General features: G+C 41.3%; 1 protein-coding gene across 1 annotated transcript in view; it reads left to right on the plus strand.

Annotated features, from left to right (window-relative positions):
- Nucleotides 1-21,043, plus strand: part of MCCC2 (methylcrotonyl-CoA carboxylase subunit 2) — a 103,290-nt gene that overhangs the window by 35,841 nt on the left and 46,406 nt on the right. Inside the window, exons 8-10 of the mRNA XM_089689015.1 lie at nt 11,147-11,211; nt 18,891-18,990; nt 20,700-20,795. Of these exons, the coding sequence (XP_089545141.1) occupies nt 11,147-11,211; nt 18,891-18,990; nt 20,700-20,795 (261 nt within the window). The remainder of the gene's footprint in view (nt 1-11,146; nt 11,212-18,890; nt 18,991-20,699; nt 20,796-21,043) is intronic.

Genomic DNA, 21,043 nt, shown 5'->3' on the forward strand with positions numbered 1-21,043 from the left:
GAAGTCTGGAACGCATAGACATCACCAGACGCTGGGTTTCATCCCTGGTGATGCTCTGCCAGGCCTCTACTGCAACTGTATTCAGTTCCTTCTTGTTCTTGGGGCATTTTCCCTTCAGTTTTGTCTTCAGCAAGTGAAATGCATGCTCAATCGGATTCAGGTCAGGTGATTGACTTGGCCATTGCATAACATTCCACTTCTTTCCCTTAAAAAACTCTTTTGGTTGCTTTTGCAGTATGCGTTGGGTCATTGTCCATCTGCACTGTGAAGCAGTGTCCAATGAGTTCTGAAGCATTTGGCTGAATAAGAGCAGATAATATTGCCCGAAACACTTCAGAATTCATCCTGCTGCTTTTGTCAGCTGTCACATAATCAATAAATACAAGAGAACCAGTTCCATTGGCAGCCATACATGCCCACGCCATGACACTACCACCACCATGCTTCACTGATGAGGTGGTATGCTTAGGATCATGAGCAGTTCCTTTCCTTCTCCATACTCTTCTCTTCCCATCACTCTGGTACAAGTTGATCTTGGTCTCATCTGTCCATAGGATGTTGTTCCAGAACTGTGAAGGCTTTTTTAGATGTCGTTTGGCAAACTCTAATCTGGCCTCCCTGTTTTTGAGGCTCACCAATGGTTTACATCTTTTGGTGAACCCTCTGTATTCACTCTGGTGAAGTCTTCTCTTGATTGTTTACTTTGACACACATACACCTACCTCCTGGAGAGTGTTCTTGATCTGGCCAACTGTTGTGAAGGGTGTTTTCTTCACCAGGGAAAGAATTCTTCGGTCATCCACCACAGTTGTTTTCCGTGGTCTTCCGGGTCTTTTGGTGTTGCTGAGCTCACCGGTGCATTCCTTCTTTTTAAGAATGTTCCAAACAGTTGTTTTGGCCACGCCTAATGTTTTTGCTATCTCTCTGATGGGTTTGTTTTGTTTTTTAAGACTAATGATGGCTTGCTTCACTGATAGTGACAGCTCTTTGGATCTCATCTTGAGAGTTGACAGCAACAGATTCCAAATGCAAGTAACACACTTGAAATGAACTCTGGACCTTTTATCTGCTCATTGTAATTGGGATAATGAGGGAATAACACACACCTGGCCATGGAACAGCTGAGATTGTCCCATTACTTTTGGTCCCTTAACAAGTGGGAGGCACATATGCAAACTGTTGTAATTCCTACACCGTTCACCTGATTTGGATGTAAATACCCTCAAATTAAAGCTGACAGTCTGCAGTTAAAGCACATCTTGTTCGTTTCATTTCAAATCCATTGTGGTGGTGTATAGAGCCAAAAATGTTAGAATTGTGTCGATGTCCCAATATTTATGGACCTGACTGTATGTAAGCCACACAACTCATAACTGCATCTCAGTAAGCAGTGGAAAGTGGGGAATAATGTGGTCTGTAAAACACTGACATCCTTGTTCAGGTAGCAAGATCTATTGTGGACTTGGACTTCCACTCTGAAATTTGAAGGATCAACAAGGTGAGTAATATGCACACAATATAGTCTCCACTACTAGATCCACTCTATTGCTAAATTAAACCAAGAATAATCCATAACCAGGGGTAACCCATATTTGGAGGGTTACTAAACTCCTGTGAAAAGTGAGTTTTTGGTTGTGAAATGACAAATTTCCTTATGAATTTATTAGGAACAAATTATATGTTTGCAAAAAAATTAAATTTGGGGGGAAATAGAATGGATGGAGTTTTTGATAGAAATGAAGTCTGTTAAATTTTATATTCTTCCTGTTGCTGTGAGAATTGATGTTACAACATTTAAAACTGCAGGCAGTTTGCAGGTGATACAATATACTAGGTGAGCATCAAATAACAGACTTGGGCTACAGCTCAACTTTGTGGGAAAGACAGATTCAGAATAATGTTGCAGGTAGGCGCTGCTTTCATGCTCATCTAATCTGCTGCTTTTAACCCCAAAATGTTAGTATTTCTGTGGTGTGGGCAACCTGTGATGCCTCCCTCTAACACCTACAATTCTGCATTCAGTGCCTGATAAGCCCAAGCCCTGGTACACGAGCAGTGGGGAGGTTTAAAATGGCAGATTAGTAGGTTCTGATGCCTGCTACCTTCTTGTGACATTGGTTTATTTTGTTTCAGTAGTAATGAATAACACCTGCTTGTTGAACTGCACAACTGCAAATCTAATTAAAGCAGAACCCCAGCCATATCCTCGGTTTTGCACAGCTCTACAGAAGCCTCTCCTGTACTGATTTCACTGCACACTGTGAGCTTTAGAAGCTGTAATAGGTCATATAGAGGCCACCTAATTTTCTGGCGGCTGAAGGAATTCTAATGTCATCTAGCCCATTACTCCCTAGTTTTACTTTCTTTCCCTCACGTTTCCTCTAGGCAGAGTCTGATCAATAACCAGATTCTCTCCTCTATTCACAGTTCATTTTACAAGTCCCAGAATGCTTGTTTGTGTTGCTGTTTATCCACACGTGTGTCTGTTGGGCACACATGCATGGGTAAATGCCAGTGCAAAAAAGCATTGGCATTTACATGAGCACAGCCACGTAGAGCCATTTACTTGTATGACAGACTGGCCCACCCATTGCATTTATTGGGTTTTTGTTTCAATCATGGAGACTCAACATCACATGGGCATTACCTTGGCAGCATGCACCCTGCCTGGAAACTCCCATTCCTCTAGACTGGCATCCACCCATCAAGGCATTTTAATGTTTGCATAACTCCTCCAGCTGTGTGTGTTGGAAGGGAGGGTTATGGTAAATTTAGTGTAACAGTTGTGTGTCCAGTATGCAGGATTGAGGGTAAAAATAAATATTTTTTTGCACTGTATATGTATACATATAATTTACTTACAGCGTGAACATACTGTATATATTCTTTACTAACCGTAGGAATTAGACATGTCCATACTGCTTTAATAATACAGCACTGAAAGTGCCAGCCCTTTGCTTACATTGGGGTTGATGGCTCATGAGAGTAGTACTGAGGCATGGTGCTCTGATGTTTTCTGAAAGCTATGTACACCACCTTGCTAGCCTCACCCATCAGTTATGATCTGGCTGCATTTTTATAGAGAACCACCCAGTGATGACACTGGTGACATCAATGGGTCTAAAATAAGGTATGAAATGCTGGAGGTATGTAATGAGAACAGAAATGTTTTCATTTAAATAGGTAAATAGGCATTGTGATGCTGACCTCATTTAAATTGGTTGTAAAAGCTGAAGGTTTTTTCACCTTTTATGCATTTTATGCATGAAGGTAAAAAACTTGTGTGCAGCTCCCCCCACAGCCCCCCTAATACATCCCTCAGCACGATCTCAATACGGCGATGTTCACGAGAGCAGCAGCTCTTCTGGGTCTCTCTCTCTCCATTGGCTGGGACATGGCAGCAGGAGCCATTGGCTGCTGTCAATCACAGCCAGTGAGGAGGAAACGGGGGGCAGGACTGAGCCACACTGTGTATGTCCCAAAGACCCACACAGGCAGCTCGGGAGCAAGCATGCACGAGTGCCACTCTGAGCAAGCAGCTTGCCTGGGGGCACTCGGCAAGGGGGAGGGGCCAGATATGCCACCAGGGGACCCAAGAAGAGGAGGATCAGGACTGATCTGTGCAAAACCATTAGAGCATGTAAATATGATGTGTTTAATATTTTTAAAGGAAAAAAAAGAGCCTTTAGAACCACTTTAACTGTAGTCATCTCCTCTTTGTGGGCTCTTGATTGCTGGCCTGTACTCCTTTTTAAAGTAAATAGCACATTTTGGATTTAACTCTTGAATTATCTGACATGACTGGTGACAGAAGTGCTGTCAAAGCTTTAAAGGGCTATAATCTTTCAGGGACTTGAGAGAGTGTTACACAAAATCTCTCCAATCCCTGAGATGAAATGTTGGTGCAAACATTGAAGATTGCTGCAAATGAAGTATAAAATGTGAATAAAAATCCCATATGTACTTGGTCACATGGTACATACATCGGTTTGCCGTACTACACAACTTCTTGCTTATTGTATAATCTGAATTGAGGTTTATTTCTAAAATCTCGACGACAAGATTCGATTTTATAGAAAAAAAGTACAACTTGTAATTGTTTTTAAACCACACACACACACTTTTTTTTTTATTCAAACCCGAAATCATGTATTTGTTTTTTACAACTTCCTGTTAGCAATTCCTTCATTTTCTATATGCGATCTGTATGCATGGGCTAGGCTACCCAGATCTATACCTGTCTCCACAATGATAAATACGCAACAAACACATTGATTTCTCCTTCTTTCTTCTTAAATGTGTTTTCAAGTGATAATTAAGCTTTGTTTTTGTTGCCATACACCCTTGTGTATATTGCATAGTTCTTTGCTCTAGGGAATGGCTGGGTCAGTAGAGCCACCGGCTCATTGATTTTTACATTGACTTCAATTAAACTTGCGGAAAGAGGATCATAAATATGGAGCAGTAATGGGACCTGAAGGAATCCCTCTTCATGCACGTTCCTGTATGGGGGTGTATGCAAATAGAACTTGTTGCTTATTGAAGGATGGCTCTTTATTGGCATTGATTTAAAAAATATAAAAATGATGCACCTGTCATTACTAAATAATAAAAGCAGTAAAAGGGTAATATAAGCATCAAGGATAATATAACTTGTTTTACGAGAACCTATCATATCCTACCTAGCAGGAATATACCATACTCGGACAAACATCCAGTGGCTGGACACAATAATGTGAACACCAGTATTACAAGGCTTAAAGCGTATCAAAACCTTGACAAAAATGAATTTATTGTAAATTACCAGTCCTTTGATGTGTTGGCTGCTTTAGGTTTAGGTTGCTTTGATGTGTTGGCTGCTTTAGGTTTCTTTTTTTCTGGCAAGTACAGAAAATACCTGTTGATCTTGTCGGAGGTACATTGTCCCTGTCACTTCCTGTGAGCTGTAAAGAAAGCACATCTATCTTGTGTAAACTGCTAGTCCCATCTGTGTAATAGAGAGACACAAAGGCAGACATGTTTTCAGCCTGTGTGACAACTAAGGCTCCTTCCATGGATACAGTGGAGAAACGAACGTAGGCATGAAGGGACAGAGACCGTATTTATGTGCATCATTTCAAGGTGAAAATAAAAGGTGAAGAAGTCTGAAAAAAGAAAACTAATGTAGTCACCACATCTGGCGACTGTTAAGCACTTTCAGCACTGATTTATTCACTCACTGAGTATACAGCTTCTTTATCATTTAAACTGTGCATATGTTCCAGTTTAAAGGTTAGGTTTACCTTTTCTAAAAAAAATAATAAATGCACAATTTTTGCAGGTATAAAAAATGCATTTATTATTTTTTTTACTCTGCAGCCTGTAAGGCATTGCATCCATGATCTGCAGATCGTGGCTGCAATGCCGGGATCTTGCAGACAATCAGTACTACTGTCTACCCATACCTCGGTTGGGTGGAGAGGAGGCAAGAGCTGGAACATGTTATATGTTCCACTCTAAATATGGGTGGAACATGTAACATGCTCCATAGGGGAATCCTATAAGCTGGTGCCATGACTTCTGTTCCAGGTTTCTGGTTTCAGGCTGACTCCTTTCTCTTGCAGTTTTCTATGGAGCCACCCTTGTATGCAGGGAGTAGAGTTGTCTCCCTACACTGTTTGCATCAATAGAAACATCCCACCCCATAGCCTAAATGGCAAGGAACTCCTCCTCCAAGCTAACATACTGGTTGTAGACTGTACTGTCCACTGGTAAAGAAATAAAGGCAAAACATTTTTTTTTTCATTTTGCATATAGTAAGAGAGGGTTATAATCCCTTTCCAGTTTTTTTTTTTTTTTGTAGACAAACTGTAATACACTGGCATGCTTCCTAGAAAAAACAGAAAAGGAAATGTTAAACAAAAGATAATCACAACTTTTTTTGTCAGTTTAGCCCTGTAACACTGAAGCCTTCCTTATATATTGCTGTCCATAGTGCCTAGAGCACACATGACTGAGGTATCCAGCACCCATCCAGATTCATGTGTCACTGTGTACTTTGGTGTCAGATGCCTCACTCCTCTGGTATGCTTTGTCCAAATTGTATGAGCTTATTTAAAGTATAATTAAAGACACTTTTTTCATGTTTTAAGAGTAGAGGGGAATTATAATGCCTATTAGGATTTGATTGCTGTCTCTCCCTATTAGGGAGATTCGCTCTCTCTGTTTTTCCTGTGTATCATTCTCAGGTGAAAGTGAAAGAAAACCTTGAATTTTGGGTTTTCGCCAGAAGAGAAATATGACCCTCCCTTACTGTATACAGAATGAAAAATAAGTTCTACCTTTCGTTCACAAATGTTAACTTTTATGCTCCACCTGTATGTCCTGGAGTAGGTATCTCCTTCAGACTTTAGGGGGACCAGACTGTGGCTAGTGGGAGTAGAAAGCATCCTGGAGTCAGTGGACACGAACAATGCTCCATGTTTTGTATTTGAGGAATAGTGTCCCATCATTGGTGTCAGTGGGAGGAATTATGTCCCATTGTTAAAATGTCAGTGGAAGGAATAGTGCCCCATCATTGGTGTCAGTGGGAGGAATTATGTCCCATTGTTAATGTCAGTGGAAGGAACAGTGCTCCATCAGTGGCGTCAGTGGAAGGAATGGTGCCCCATCGTTGGCGTCAGTGGGAGGAATTGTGCCCCATTGTTAATGTCAATGGAAGGAATAGTGCCCCAAGGGCCAGATAAAGGTAAGCAAAGAGCCACATCTGGCCCTTAAGCCGCTGTTTGGAGATCATTGTCTTAGCTGTAGATTTCCTAACATTCCTCATCTTGTATGGCCTGCAGAAGTGTTTTATTCTTATGGGATTTGTTGCCTTTGTAGTCTTCATCTGCTGGGTACAAGTGATATATTTCAAATATTTTATTTTTCTTCAACACAAAGCAAATATATGTAGTCATGCTACAGCACAGAGTTGAAAGGCTGATAAAGCAGACTGCTTATGTTCCTTTGTATGCACTACTAAACAGACTTGTTACATGGCTACACACCCTGGTGTTTACAGTGCATTCATAAAGTATTCAGACCCCCTTCGTTTTTTTTCAGTTGCAGCCTATTACTACAGTTGTTTAAATTAATTTCTTCTCATTAATCTACACTCTGTACCCATATTGACAAAGTGAAAACATAATTTTAGAAATGTTTGCAAATGTCTAAAAAAGGATAAACTGAAATATCACATTGGCATAAGTATTCAGACCCTTTGCAACAATACTTGAAGTTTTGCTCAGGTGCCTCCTGTGTCTCTTGATCATTGCTGAGAGGTTTCTACACCTTGATTTAAGTCCACCTGTGGTAAAAAAAAATTGATTGGACATGATTTGGAAAGGCACACACCTCTCTATAAAAGGCCTAACAGCTGAAAATGCATACTGTAATTGAGTAAAAGCCATGAGGTCAAAGGAACTGTCTGCAGAGCTCAGAATCAGGATTATTGCAAGACACAGATCTGGGGAGGGGTAAAACAAAATAACAATTTCTGCTGCACTGAAGGTTCCCAAGAGCACAGTGACTTCCAAAATTCTCAAATTGAGGGAGAAGGGACTTTGTAAGAGCTTTATGGCAGAGTGGCTAGGCAGAAGTCTCTCTTCAGTGCAAATCACATGAAAGCCCACTTGGAGTTTGGAATTATGCACATAAATGACTCTCGGACTGTGAGGAACAAGATTCTCTGGTCTAATTAAACCAAGATTGAACTGTATGGCCTCCAATCTAAACTTTATTTCTAGAAGAAACCAGGCACCTGCCCAATACCATCCCAAGCATGGTGGAGGCAACATCATGCTCTGGGATGTTTTTCAGCAGCAGGGACTGGGAGATAGGTCAGGGTTGAGGGAAAGCTAAATGGAGAAAAGTACAGAGATATCCTCAATGAAAAGCTGTTCCACAGAGCTCAGGACCTCAGATTGGGCCGAAGGTTCACTTTCCAACGTGAAAATCCTAAGCACACAGCAAAGACAACACAAGACTGGCTTAGGAACAACTCTGTGAATGTCCTAGAGTGGCCCAGTCAGAGCCCCGAACCCTATTGAACATCTCTGGAGAGACCTGAAAATGACTGTCCACAGACGGTTCCCATCCAACCTTACTAAGCTTTGCAAAGAAGAATGGCAGAAAATCCCCAGCTCCAGGTGTGCAAAGCTTCAAATCATACTCAAAAAGACTGAGGCTGTAATTGCTGCCAAAGCACTTCAACAAAGAACTGAGTAAAAGGGCTGCATACTTGGGTTCATGTAATATTCAGTTTGATATTTTAAGAAATCCACAGACATTTCTAATATTCTGTTTTCACTTTGTCATTATGGGGCACTGAGTGTAGATTAATTAGAAATAATGAATGTAAACAACTGTAGTGTCAGGCTTCAACATTACCAAATTAAGAAAAGTGAGTCGTGAATGCAATGTATCTAGCAAACATTGCATTGCAAACGGGTTCATGGCTTTCAGGTATTGAAAGATTCCATTTTCATTGCAAAGTTTTTTGTTAGGAATATACCAGTGTACATATGGTATACTGAGAATCTTCTGCCTGTGCCATGTGATTATTCATCATATTTGTCATTTCATCTACAATGTCCCACTAGTGCACCTGGTTTCTCAGCACAGAAGCAGTTGACAAGTTCAGCTTCGTTGAAGGTCACAGTACTTATCTCAGTTAATAAAAGCACTTATTTGTGTTCTATGTATATCTCCAGGGTATTTCCTTTGTGCACTTTATTGGTGTGTATGAATGAGGTCAGGGGTTCTCAGCCTTTCTCATATTAAGTATTGCCTGCTATCGGGTTAAATTATTAATGTAATGTACTAAATGTTCAGCATAGAAAATAAATCTTTAGGCTACTGTCCTGCGTTTTGAGTGTGGCATTCTAGTCAAAACTGCATTTCAGTGGGGAAGAGTTAGAAGCTATATAATGTTTTTATTGCCATCCTATTTGGTCAGAGAGGCAGCAGAGAAGGATTCTTCCCTACATGGATAAGTTCCCTGCTCTCTAAATTATAAAAAGGTTTTGCTTGTGTAGTACCCTCTAGTGTGCTACTAGAGTAGTGTAGGTAAATCTATTGTATAGGACTCATGGTAACTATGTGAGTCTGTAAGTCAGGTCGGGTTACTGCAGGACAGGCTGGATGGCTTACCAGGTAGGGACTCTATCGCCTGCACCTGGTTCTGGAGGACCATGGATCCTTCCATAAGCCAGTGGACAGAAGGGGTGGAGACCCAATCTGCATGTTTATGGGAGTCTAACCAATACCAGGTTTGGAGGCCCTGGTATAATGGTGGGACCAACCCAAAAATATGGAGGAGTCAGGTGGAAGATGGAGTGCTGAGGAGGTTGTCGGTGACATGGGAGGAGTCCCTTAGGTCTAGGGGGGTTGGCCTTCAGGCTTTGGATGGCTCAGTATGGTCCATTCAACATCACAGCATGAACAGGATCAAGGCCTGGGAGTGGTGGGAGCAAAGCAGACAGAGTGAGTACATCAGCACACCCAGGGATCTACAAGGGGAAAGACTGCCACATGTAGTAAGCTTTGAAAGCACAGTGATGTGAATAATCCTTTATCCTTGCCCTGGGAGATCTTCAGAGCAACCAGGAGGGCTGGTAGTGTCTGCAAGCTGTGGAGCTGGGAGCAGTTCTACGGGGAAGAGGAGACATCTCTGCATGTAATTTGCAACAAGCTAAGCTAACTTTCAGAGGGGCTACGAGTCTCTAGACCATAAAGGGCTGTTGCTACTGATCCCCAAAGACTGACTGCTTTCAAGGAAAAAGAACAGTCCAGGATCTGTTTCTGTAAATAGGAAAAAAGTTGTCCCTGTTAATTGATCCAGTCATGTTGGGCATCCCATAATCCCTATTACCCCATCCAGGTTACATCCCCTAATAAAATAACAAAAAAAACAAGCTCATGGCATGTTCACTGACTGTGGATGCAAGTGTGGAAACTGCATGGCTGCGCGAAGTTTAGGGGGTTCTAGAAACACACTGGCCCTCAAGAGGGTAGGCTGCACTTGAGTTCAACTTGTAAAAATGAATAATGAATTTGTGTGCCTTGTTCAATTATGGCTAGGACTAAAAATGTAGGTATTCGATATTACATATGAATTTACTGCATTTTTTTTCCTGCCAGCAAGTGGAGCTTCAGGGCTCGTTCATACTTTGTTCAGTGACTTGTGCACTGGATAACCAGGTCACTGCTAGGTCTGTGACCCATTCATATCACAATGCGGTGCAATGTGGAAAAATGCTATATGCCTGCGTTTTTCCACACTGCTCTGGATGGCACTACATGTCCATGCACAGCAACACAATGCACCATGCTGCTGTGCAATGACCTGAATGGAGTGTTACTACGTGACTCTTCAAATAAAGTCAAGAAAAAAATAAAGTAAGCAGTGCTGTGCACTGAAACGTGCATCACACTGCTCTCATAGGCTTGGCTAAGAGTAGCAGGCGCTATTGGTTCCCGCTGTTGTCAATCAAATTCTGTGACGGAATGGGGACAATGGACACAATGCATGTCAAGATCGAGCACGCAGGTGTGCCATGATAGGAAACGGCTTCCTATGGTGGCCCACCAAGAAGTGGAGGAATGCCTGTGGGGTACCCGAGAAGAGGAGGCTCAGAGCCATACCATTGTGCAGGGCAGGTAAGTATAAACCTGTTTATTTTTTCTCTTTAAATAAAATGTTTAACTTTACAGCCACTTTAATTTCCCCTTAACTGTTGTAAAAATCCAGTTGTTTACAGACCTTAATAGTTGAATCTGAAATTTACCAACACAAGTGGATGGGTCAGAACAAAGACTCCTCTCCCTCTCTCCACCTTCCTTTTTGTTTTGGAAAACTTTTAGTACTTTGAGAATTTTAGTCATAGCTGCAATCTGTTTTATATGTTTAAAAGTAACAAAGACCTATATATATATTTTCATCAGCTGTTTAAAGACTTAAAAATTCAATGTAAACCTATGATAATTTACCTTTTAAACTATTTCACATTTATTAGAAGAAAATATATTTCTCCACCCTCGATTTCTGTTTGAGATTGGAACAAGGCAATGTGATGTTAAATCGCACAGTACTTTTGCCTTCACTTGGTGATGTTTGTTCATTTAGGTAAAGGCTGCTACTGGAGAGCAAGTGTCTGCTGAAGATTTAGGAGGGGCTGATCTGCACTGTAGGTAAGACTGTGAATAAATGCATAAATCCTAGCTTGGTCATTTTTCTTGCTTGTGTAAATTTCTTACAAAATGCAAATAATGATTCACGAAGATAAAAACTAATGACATTTTGTTTGTCATCAATTGAAGAAAAAAAAAATTTGTGATGGGGTTGGCGTGAAGGCATCTTGGTATAATGAAAATCTAATCTAGTATTTTCATCTGTGACATTTAGTGTGCCATTTCATCTATGACATTAATGAGCATTTTTCTGTCATTTTCTATGTGGCATTTATGAAATCTTGTGTGCCATTTCTGCTCTGACAATGATGTCCACTATATAAATACAGTATTTGCGCTGTGCTTTGATGTTTGTTTTGTTCTTTGCCATAATGTGGCCATATTGGGATTATTTGCAGTTGTCTTAAAGGATGAGTTTTATCATCTTCTTGTAAGTCATACATGGTTAATTATTTCCTTTCTACTGAAATGACATCTGAGTATTAAGCAGTGGGCAGGATTTGAATGTATAAGTAAGCTGGGCTTAAAGTAGTTGTTTACCCAGTGAAGTGACTAGCCTCAGGTGATACACAGAGATGAAACAAATCCTCCTACATACTGTATTTTGTACTTGTTTTTCTACAGCCAACTTTCCCCTACATCCATTCAAAGTACATAATTTACACAGGATCTCGCAGCTCTGAAAAGCAGAGGGCAGAGAGATGGAAGTTACATCAGTAAGGAGAGCTCTGAGAGCTGACTGGAGGGAAGAGACACCCCCCCCCTTCACACAGCATACAGGAACAGAGCTGAGGCTGTCAGTCACAGGCTGTGCCCTCCCCATCACCATTTTTCTCTTGGTGTCAAAAAAACGCATCGGTAGTGACTCATGCTGATAATGAAGAACAAGGCAGCAGACAGAAATTACACTTAGTGCTCTGGATTGAGACAAGTACACACTATAGAGGGATATGCTTTGTTCATATTTCATGTCTGAGGTTTACAACCTCTTTATTCCACAATTTTAGGGTTAGCAAAATAAATTGTTAAAATATAGGCAGGGCTAAAGAAGCATTTTGGGTTCCCATTGATTATATAAAAGCTGCTTGTATATTCTGACATATGCTCATGCATACGGTGTATATATCATATCTCAAACTATATAAGATAATGCACTCTAGCTGTAGTATATAGGATTTTTTAAAGTTCATGATGGGCTTCCATGATCATATTATTATTATTATTATTATACAGGATTTATATAGCGCGAACAGTTTGCTCAGCGCTTTACAATATAACGGGAGACAATACAGTTCGATACAAGAGGGATCGGAGGGCTCTGCTCCTTGGAGCTTACAATCTAGGAGGGAGGGGCTAATGGTACAAAAGGTAGTAACTGTGGGGGATGGACTGGTTGGAAGAGTAGAAGATTCCATTATTAGCTGAGGGCAGGATAGGCTTCCCTGAAGAGAGAGGTTTTCAGAGATCGCCTAAAAGTGAGCAGAGTAGGCGATAGTCTGATAAATTGGGGTAGAGAGTTCCAGAGGATGGGGGAAGCTCTGGAGAAGTCCCGGAGACGAGCATGGGAAGAGGAGACAAGGGAGCTAGAGAGTAGGAGGTCTTGCGAGGAGCGGAGTGTACAGTTTGGGTGATATTTAGAGACAAGATCGGTGATGTAATTTGGGGCAGAGTCATAAATGGCTTTATACGTTATTGTTAATGTTTTGAATTTTATCCGTTGGGCAATGGGAAGCCAGTGGAGGGATTGGCAGAGAGGGGTGGCAGATACAGAACGGTTAGTAAGGTAGAGTCTGGCAGCAGCATTCATGATAGACTGAATAGGGGATAGCCTGCGATGAGGTATGCCAATGAGGAGGGAGTTACCATAGTCAAGGCGAGATATAACAAGGGAGTGAATAAGTTGCTTAGTGGTTTCCGAGGTTAGGAACGGGCGTATCTTAGAGATGTTGCGGAGGTGAAGTCTACAAGATTTGGACAGTGATTGGATTTGGGGCTGAAAGGACAGATGGGAGTCTAGGATTACACCTAGTACCCTGGCATGAGGGGAGGGACTGATGATTGTGTTATTGATCTTGATGGAGAAGTCAGGGGAGGGGGACGGGCTGGGGGGAATACTAAGAGCTCAGTTTTGGAAAGATGGAGTTTGAGGAAGTGGAGTGACATCCATGCCGATATGTCATTTAGTAGGTTGGTAAGGTGAGGGGTAGAAAGATAGATTTGTGTGTCATCAGCATAGAGATGGTACTTAAAGCCATGGGAGTTTATCAAGTGACCAAGGGAGGAGATGTAGATGGAGAAGAGAAGGGGTCCAAGTACAGAACCTTGAGGGACCCCTACAGAAAGAGGGAGTGAAGAGGAGGAGGCAACATTATAGGTAATGCTGAAGGAGCGCTGCGATAGGTAGGAGGAGAACCAGGAGAGAGCAGAGTCTCTGAGACCAAGAGAGTGGAGTTTTTTGAGGAGGAGGGGACAACCGTATCAAAAGCTGCAGAGAGGTCAAGTAGTAAGAGTATGGGGTAGTGGCCATTGATTTTAGCAGTTAGTAGATCATTAGTGAGTTTTAGTAGGGCAGTTTCAGTGGAGAGTAGTGAGCGAAAGCCAGACTGTAAAGGGTCAAGAAGGTTGTCGGTGAGGTGGGAGCTCAGGCGAATGTAGACTAAGCGTTCTAGGAGTTTAGAGGTAAATGGCAGCAGGGAGATGGGTCTTAAGTTATTCAGGTTGGTGGGGTCCAGGGAGGGCTTTTTAAGTATGGGAGTGATGTGCGCATGCTTTAGGGTGGAGGGGAAGGCACCAGTAGAGAGGGAAAGATTGAAGATGTGAGTGAGGGAGCATAGGATGGAAGAAGATGGTGACCGTAGTAGTTGTGAGGGAACAGGATCCAGGGGGCAGGTAGTGAGACGGGCTTCTGAGAAAACCTTAGTGACCTCTTCGGTAGTAGCAAGGTCAAAAGAGGAAAGTGTTGAGGGAGGTTTAGTATAAGGTATGCTAAGCGGGATGGATGTCTGTGCAGTGGAGATGCCCCTACGAATTGCATCAATCTTGTTTTTGAAATGATTTGCAATCTCGTGAGCAGTGAGTGAGATACTGGGTGGAGGTGGAGAAAGTAGAGAGTTAAAAGTAGAGAAGAGACGACGAGGACTGGATGACAAAGTATTAATAAGAGTGACAAAGTAGGCTTGTTTGGCAGCAGGAAGGGAGGAATTGTATGTTAAGAAAGCAGATTTATATAGGGTGAATGCTTGTTGAGATTTTGTTTTACGACACAATCGCTCCAGCGCACGACTATGTCGTTTATGATTTCTGGTGTCGTAGGTCTGCCAAGGTTGAAACGGTCGGGGCCTGATGCTTCGTGTAGTTTAGAGGAGCAAGTGAGTTTAATGTGGATGAAAGTGAACTGTTGTAGACAGCAGTGGCCAGGTCAGAGCAGGACAGGGGAGAGATTCTGTCATAGAGTTGGTCAGTTGCAGAGTTGAAAGAAGCAGGGTTCAAGTTGTGAAGGTTTCTGCAGGTAATTGTTTGCTGCTTGGAGGGATAGGTGTTTGAAGATGAGGAGACTGTGAAGGTGATGAGATTTTGATCAGAGAGAGGAAAGGGGGTGTTTGTGAGGTTGTAGGGAGTGCAAAGACGGGAGAAAACAAGGTCTAATGTATTCCCATCAGAGTGAGTGGAGAACTGTATACACTGTGCTAATGCAAAAGATGAGGTTAGGTTGAAGAGTTGGGATGTAGCCAGGTTGTTGACATTATTAGGGATGTTAAAATCTCCGAGAATGATAGTGGGTAGTTCAGAGGAGAGAAAGTAGGGTAGCCAGGTGGAGAAATCATCAAGAAAGCGGGACACCAGTCCAGGAGGCCGATAGATCACTGCAATCCTCAGAGAAATGGGAGAAAACAGCCGGATGCAGTGAGTCTCGAAAGAAGAGAAGGATAGAGAGGGAGGGTTAGGGAGCACTTGAAAGTTGCTCAGGGGGGATAGAAGCAAACCAACTCCACCTCCTTTCCGACCACTGGTTCTAGGTGAGTGGGTCCAGAGAAGGCCTCCATAGGAAAGTGCTGTGGGAAAAGAAGAATCTGCTGCTTGAAGCCAGGTTTCTGTAATTGCTAGTAGGTTAAGGGAGTGGGAGACAAAAAGGTCATGGACAGAGGTGAGCTTATTACAGACAGAGCGGGCATTCCAGAGTGCACATGAAAAGGGGAGGGTGGTTTTTGGGAGCACGGGGACTGATGTTAAATTGAGGGGATTGCGGCTATTCCCGGAAGCTTGTGGTCAGAGTGCACAGAACTTTGAGTTGACTTCCTATCATTAGTGATTACAGTAGGGAGTGTAATACCTAAAATTGCTAGTAACCTGTCATTCCCTGGCATCAATACCTTTATCGCTGGCCACAAAAAAGTATTTGGTTCAAGAGTTCTGATGTAACATACTGCATACTTATGTCAGTCTAATGAAGGTATTGAGGGCAAGCATGACAACAAGACAACTAGCATTTTTAAAAAAGATGTCAGCAATTTTTTTGTGCTTATATTTATTCACTGATTGAATAGATACAGTTGTGTCCAAAATTATTCAACCCCCACTGAAATTGAGTGTTTTGGCCAGTTTGACATTGCTTTGATCATTCAGTCATCTTGCTTACATTTACATTAAAGAGGCACTTGTAGGTCAGACAAATATAACATAACAGTTATAATGAAATAACCACAAATGTCTTTTCTGTGCTCACAGCATTATCAGTTTTATTCAACCCCCAAGTGACATTCAATCTTAGTACTTAGTACAGCATCCTTTTACAGTTATAACAGCTTTTAAACGTGAAGCATAGCTTGACACAAGTGTCTTGCAGCGATCTACGGGTATCTTCGCCCATTCTTCATGGGCAAAAGCCTCCAGTTCAGTCACATTCTTAGGCTTGCGCACTGCAACTGCTTTCTTTAAGTCCCACCAGAGGTTCTCAATCGGATTTAAGTCTGGTGACTGCGATGGCCACTCCAAAATGTTCCAGCCTTTCCTCTGCAACCATGCTCTAGTGGACTTGGAGGTATGCTTGGGATCATTGTCCTGTTGAAAGGTCCAACGTCTCCCAAGCCTCAGGTGTGTGACGGACTGCATCACGTTTCCATCCAATATCTCCTGGTACTGAAGAGAATTCATGGTACCTTGCACACGCTGAAGCTTCCCTGTACCTGCAGAAGCAAAACAGCCCCAAAGCATGATTGACCCTCCACCATGCTTCACAGTAGGCAAGGTGTTCTTTTCATCATAGGCCTTGTTCTTCCTCCTCCAAACATAGCGTTGATCCATGGGCCCAAACAGTTCTAATTTTGTTTCATCAGTCCACAGAACACTATCCCACAACTTTTGTGGTTTGTCCACATGGCTTTTGGCATACTGCAGTCGACTCTTCTTATTCTTTGGAGACAGCAAGGGGGTACGCCTGGGAGTTCTGGCACGGAGGCCTTCATTACGCAGTGTGCGTCTTATTGTCTGGGCTGAAACTTCTGTACCCACATCTGACAAATCTTTTCTCAGTTCCTCAGCAGTCACACGGGGACTTCTCTCCACTCTACGCTTCAGGTAGCGCACAGCAGTCGAAGTCAGCATCTTCTTTCTGCCACGACCAGGTAGCGTTTCAACAGTGCCCTTTGCCTTGAATTTGCGAATGATGCTTCCTAAGGTGTCTCTTGGTATGTTTAACATCTTTGCAATCTTCTTATAGCCATTGCCCTTCCTGTGAAGAGAAATCACCTCTTCTCTTGTCTTCCTGGACCATTCTCTTGCCTTCACCATGTTTGTAACCACACCAGTAAATGTCTAGAAGGAGCTGAGTATCACAGTCATTTTAAAGCTGCCTAATTGGTGCTTATTATGCTTGATTGCTGCTCGGTGACATCCACAGGTGTTTTCAATACCTGATGGAAAGCACCTGTATGAACCTCTGTTCTTCAGAGTGGTAGTCTTTAAGGGGTTGAATAATTGTGGCAATGAAGAAACCACATAAGAACCATTTACTACTGTATTACATAAACAATTGATGTCATTTTAGTTGCATTTGGGTAGTTACAACGTCCTTGTAGGATTTGATTCTGAATACAATTCCAAATGTACACTATAGTCCCTAAACCCCTTTACAGCATTGGGGGTTGAATAATTTTGGACACAACTGTATGTATTGCTCTGGTTAGCCAATATTAAAGTTAGGATATAGGGATTATAGGGCACTGCACAAGTTGTTAAAATGACAGCTTTAGTATTTATCTCTGCAAAGGTTTCCTTGAATTCTTTTTTTTTTTTTTATATTGCTGCAATTGGCAGCAGATAGTTTAGTAGGATTCAAAATAAAACACTAAAGAATAGAAAAAGTACAGATATATCTGTAGACAGACCTGGGTGATTTCCTCAGGTTATGTTAAGACAGGCACATTTGACTTCCATTTTTGAGTTATCAACCACACAGATAGTGAATCTGGCGTGTGGTTTCAGAAGGTGCAATATTTTTTAACGATGCTGTAATAATTCTTTTTCAAAGGTACATTTCTTATACGTTGGGACTGTTGACTCACTGCGTCTCTACTCTAAAGCTCGTAAGTCAGCTGTCGTCACCAGTAAATTCAATTATAAATTTCCCCAGAGCAAATTTGTTGTCCATCATGCAGTGCTCTGTGACGGAATCACAGAGGAAATGGCTAGCTGCTTGGAATTAATGTGTAACGCAAAAAAACAAAACAAAACACAGGCAGTTTTTTTTTCCTGTCACTGGTCAGAGTTAAATCATTCAGTGATTGAAGTTGTGTACATGAAGACCACATTACAATTATGGCAAGAATAATTTTAAAAATAATGTTTAAGGGCCCGTTCACACTGCGTGCAGTGCTGTGCTTTTTCTTCTGCATCAAAAACGCACAGAAACTAGGTTATATGGGTTCCAGTGGTATAGTTCATACCAGTGCAGTGCGTTGCAGTGCTTTTCAGTTCCAGAAAAAAAGTATGGAAAAAAACACAGGAAAACAGAATTAAAAAAGCCATCTGGAATGCATCTGGAAACATATAAAAGAGAACATTAAAAACGTGTACGCAGAAACGTGTCCGGAACGGATCTGGAGGATGTTTCTGTGGTGTGAACAGGCACAAAGAGCCTATGAACTAACGGAAGCTCTAAAAACAGAAGATTTAATTATTTCATAAAAGTATAACTAAGTGGACCCAACTCTGCTTATGTTTTATGTATAGCCATATATATATTTTTTTTAGTTTTGGAAAGAGTGGGGAGTAATAATCCTCTATCCTCTATTTTGCTGCATCCTGCTGGGGAGATTTTCCCTTCCTTACTTGTTTTGGAGACACATTAGAAAATGGAAAGAAAAACTCCACTAAAGTCAGCGAAACTTATAAAATTGTCACTGGAATAAGTGTTCTCGTTGGAAGATTTCCCCTCATCTCCTGGCTTGATAACAAGTTTGGATTTCTCATCACTTTCTGTCTTGGTGACAAATGGTCATTAAGACTAATAAAAGGGTCACTTTCCCTACCAGGGACACAAAAAGCAATAAAACTAAAAGAAAAAAAAACAAACAAAAAAAAACCTCCTTATTGTCTAACCGAAGTTTGTTTGTTTTTTTACCCAAAACATATTATTATAGAATGGTCGCAGTGTTTTGATTTTACCTTCTTTCTTCTTTCAGAAAATCTGGTGTTACCGATCATTACGCTTTAGATGACCGCCATGCTCTTCATCTTGCTCGGAAAGCAGTGCGTGCCTTAAACTATAAAAAGACGCTAGATGTAAGTAACAATTTATTCTTGTGTGTTGTGAACGTCTCTGTATGACTTGTAAAGCATCATGAGTAAATATTTGTTTATTCTACTAACAGTCACGCTGGTCATAAGCTGTGTAAAAATTACAAATTGTGTGACAGGTGCAGTAAAGCATGACTGATAACATGTAACTCAGACAAATAACACCTGTCCCATACTGCATGGTATCATAGTGATTGAATAATAAAATTAAACTGGGCGTGTTCACAAGTCTTCACATCACCCTTCATATTCTTGGACAATCATCATCTCCCTTGACGCATTTCATGACACCATGGTAACTGGATTAGGGAGACTGTTGCCCTTTATATGTATTAATACTGGGATATTTTTTGACCACTTATTTGAACTGAAGAAGCCACTTGGCTGGATTGCCTTCAACAGTTCAAAACTCCTTCAACTATGACTAGCTGTACCATGACCTTCAGGGCAAATTCACACTATAGTGCAGAGACGCAGGAACAATTAACCGTTCCAACAGCTCCACATTATGGCTGCGGTAGGAAGCAGTGTGATGCGTGATTCAGCACATTACACGACTCCCTTTTTTTTTTTTTTTTAAATTAAAAAAACTTTGTCAAGTGTACAAAACATACACTGCATTCACTGCAATGTTGAGCAGTGAAACGAGCTGCTCTGTATGAACTCCAACACCAAGGTAGACCCCAGATAACAATATTAAACACAAAAAATTAATAATATATGTCAAACTATGAACTCATCCATATGGCACACAATCCCCAGTCGCTATTACTTCCTCCCCAGGAAGCCAAGAAATAAATTGTTGCTCAGCTTCCAAATTTGATCAAAAGTCTTTAAATTATCAATAAATCTGATAAGTTCTTATTTCCTTGATTTTCACCATGGATCGCTAAATGCTCAGTTCCTATATCTTCAATGCGATGTCATCCTCTTCCTCTTTACCCCTCAAAAAATATCAAATAAACCGCACATAGTGCATTATCTCTTTCACATATAATAAATAAAACTAAATTACACTCACTTGCAAGTGCTCAAAAAGTGCTAAGATTTCACCACGTGCCACCGTATCCGTAATTCTTATTCTTACTCTCTTGTCAGAAATGATTTGCTTTGTTTGTAAAGGGAGATCAATCCCGTGGATTCCTCCTTAGATGTTCCTCCTCATATGTGATAAATGACCCTCTGGAGAACCGATTGAGCTGTGCTGCCTTACGTTTCAGTGCGATGTGGCAGCGTGCAGCATGTCTGCATTTTACAGCAACACTAGGCTGTGTTGCAGTGTAAATGGGACACATCGGAAGCAACTGTTTTCTGTGTGTCCCTGCGGTGACAGGCATTTTACACTGCATTATAACGTCTGTCACCGCAAATAGTGTGAATTGAAGACAACCTATCCAAAGCAGGATGATGAAATAAGCTCTCTAGTAAACAGTGTTCAGTTGTTCTCTGTGTCATGTTATATAGAGATGGAGAGCAGTGCTTGGTGAGCTCTTTTAGAATGGGTATATCTTGTAGTTTCTTATCAAATTGGCCCGGTTATGAGCAAATATAGTTTTGAGTCAGTTGAAAAGTAGGCTTACGTCTTCAAAAGGCTTATCTTAGTTTGTGATGATTTGATACATAAACGTTGATGGGTAATACTTTTAAAACAAAAATGTCTTTTTTTTTTTTTTTTTTTTTTTTTTTTTTTTTAGGTTACTGTAGAAAATCCTGAAGACCCTCTTTTCCCAACAGATGAGCTGTATGGAATTGTTGGTGACAATCTAAAAAAGAATTTTGATATCCGAGAGGTATACCTTTTAAGAATATTCAAAATAAGAACACCACTCAGCAACAGCTTCAAGTTTTTTTTTTTAAATGGTTGTAAACCCTTACAAATACTCAGTGAAGTGACTGGCCTCAGGTGATACACAGAGAGAAAACACATCCTCGTACATAAGTTGTACCTGTTTATCTGCAGTCTTCTCTTCTCTATATCCATTCGGATATAAAGTTTGACTTATCTCTGAGAGCTGATTGGAGGGAGGAGACACACCCC

The sequence above is a fragment of the Staurois parvus genome, unplaced genomic scaffold (assembly GCF_062004578.1).
Source record: "Staurois parvus isolate SC_StPar_1 unplaced genomic scaffold, SC_StPar_1.0 ptg000466l, whole genome shotgun sequence".
NCBI lineage: Eukaryota > Metazoa > Chordata > Amphibia > Anura > Ranidae > Staurois > Staurois parvus.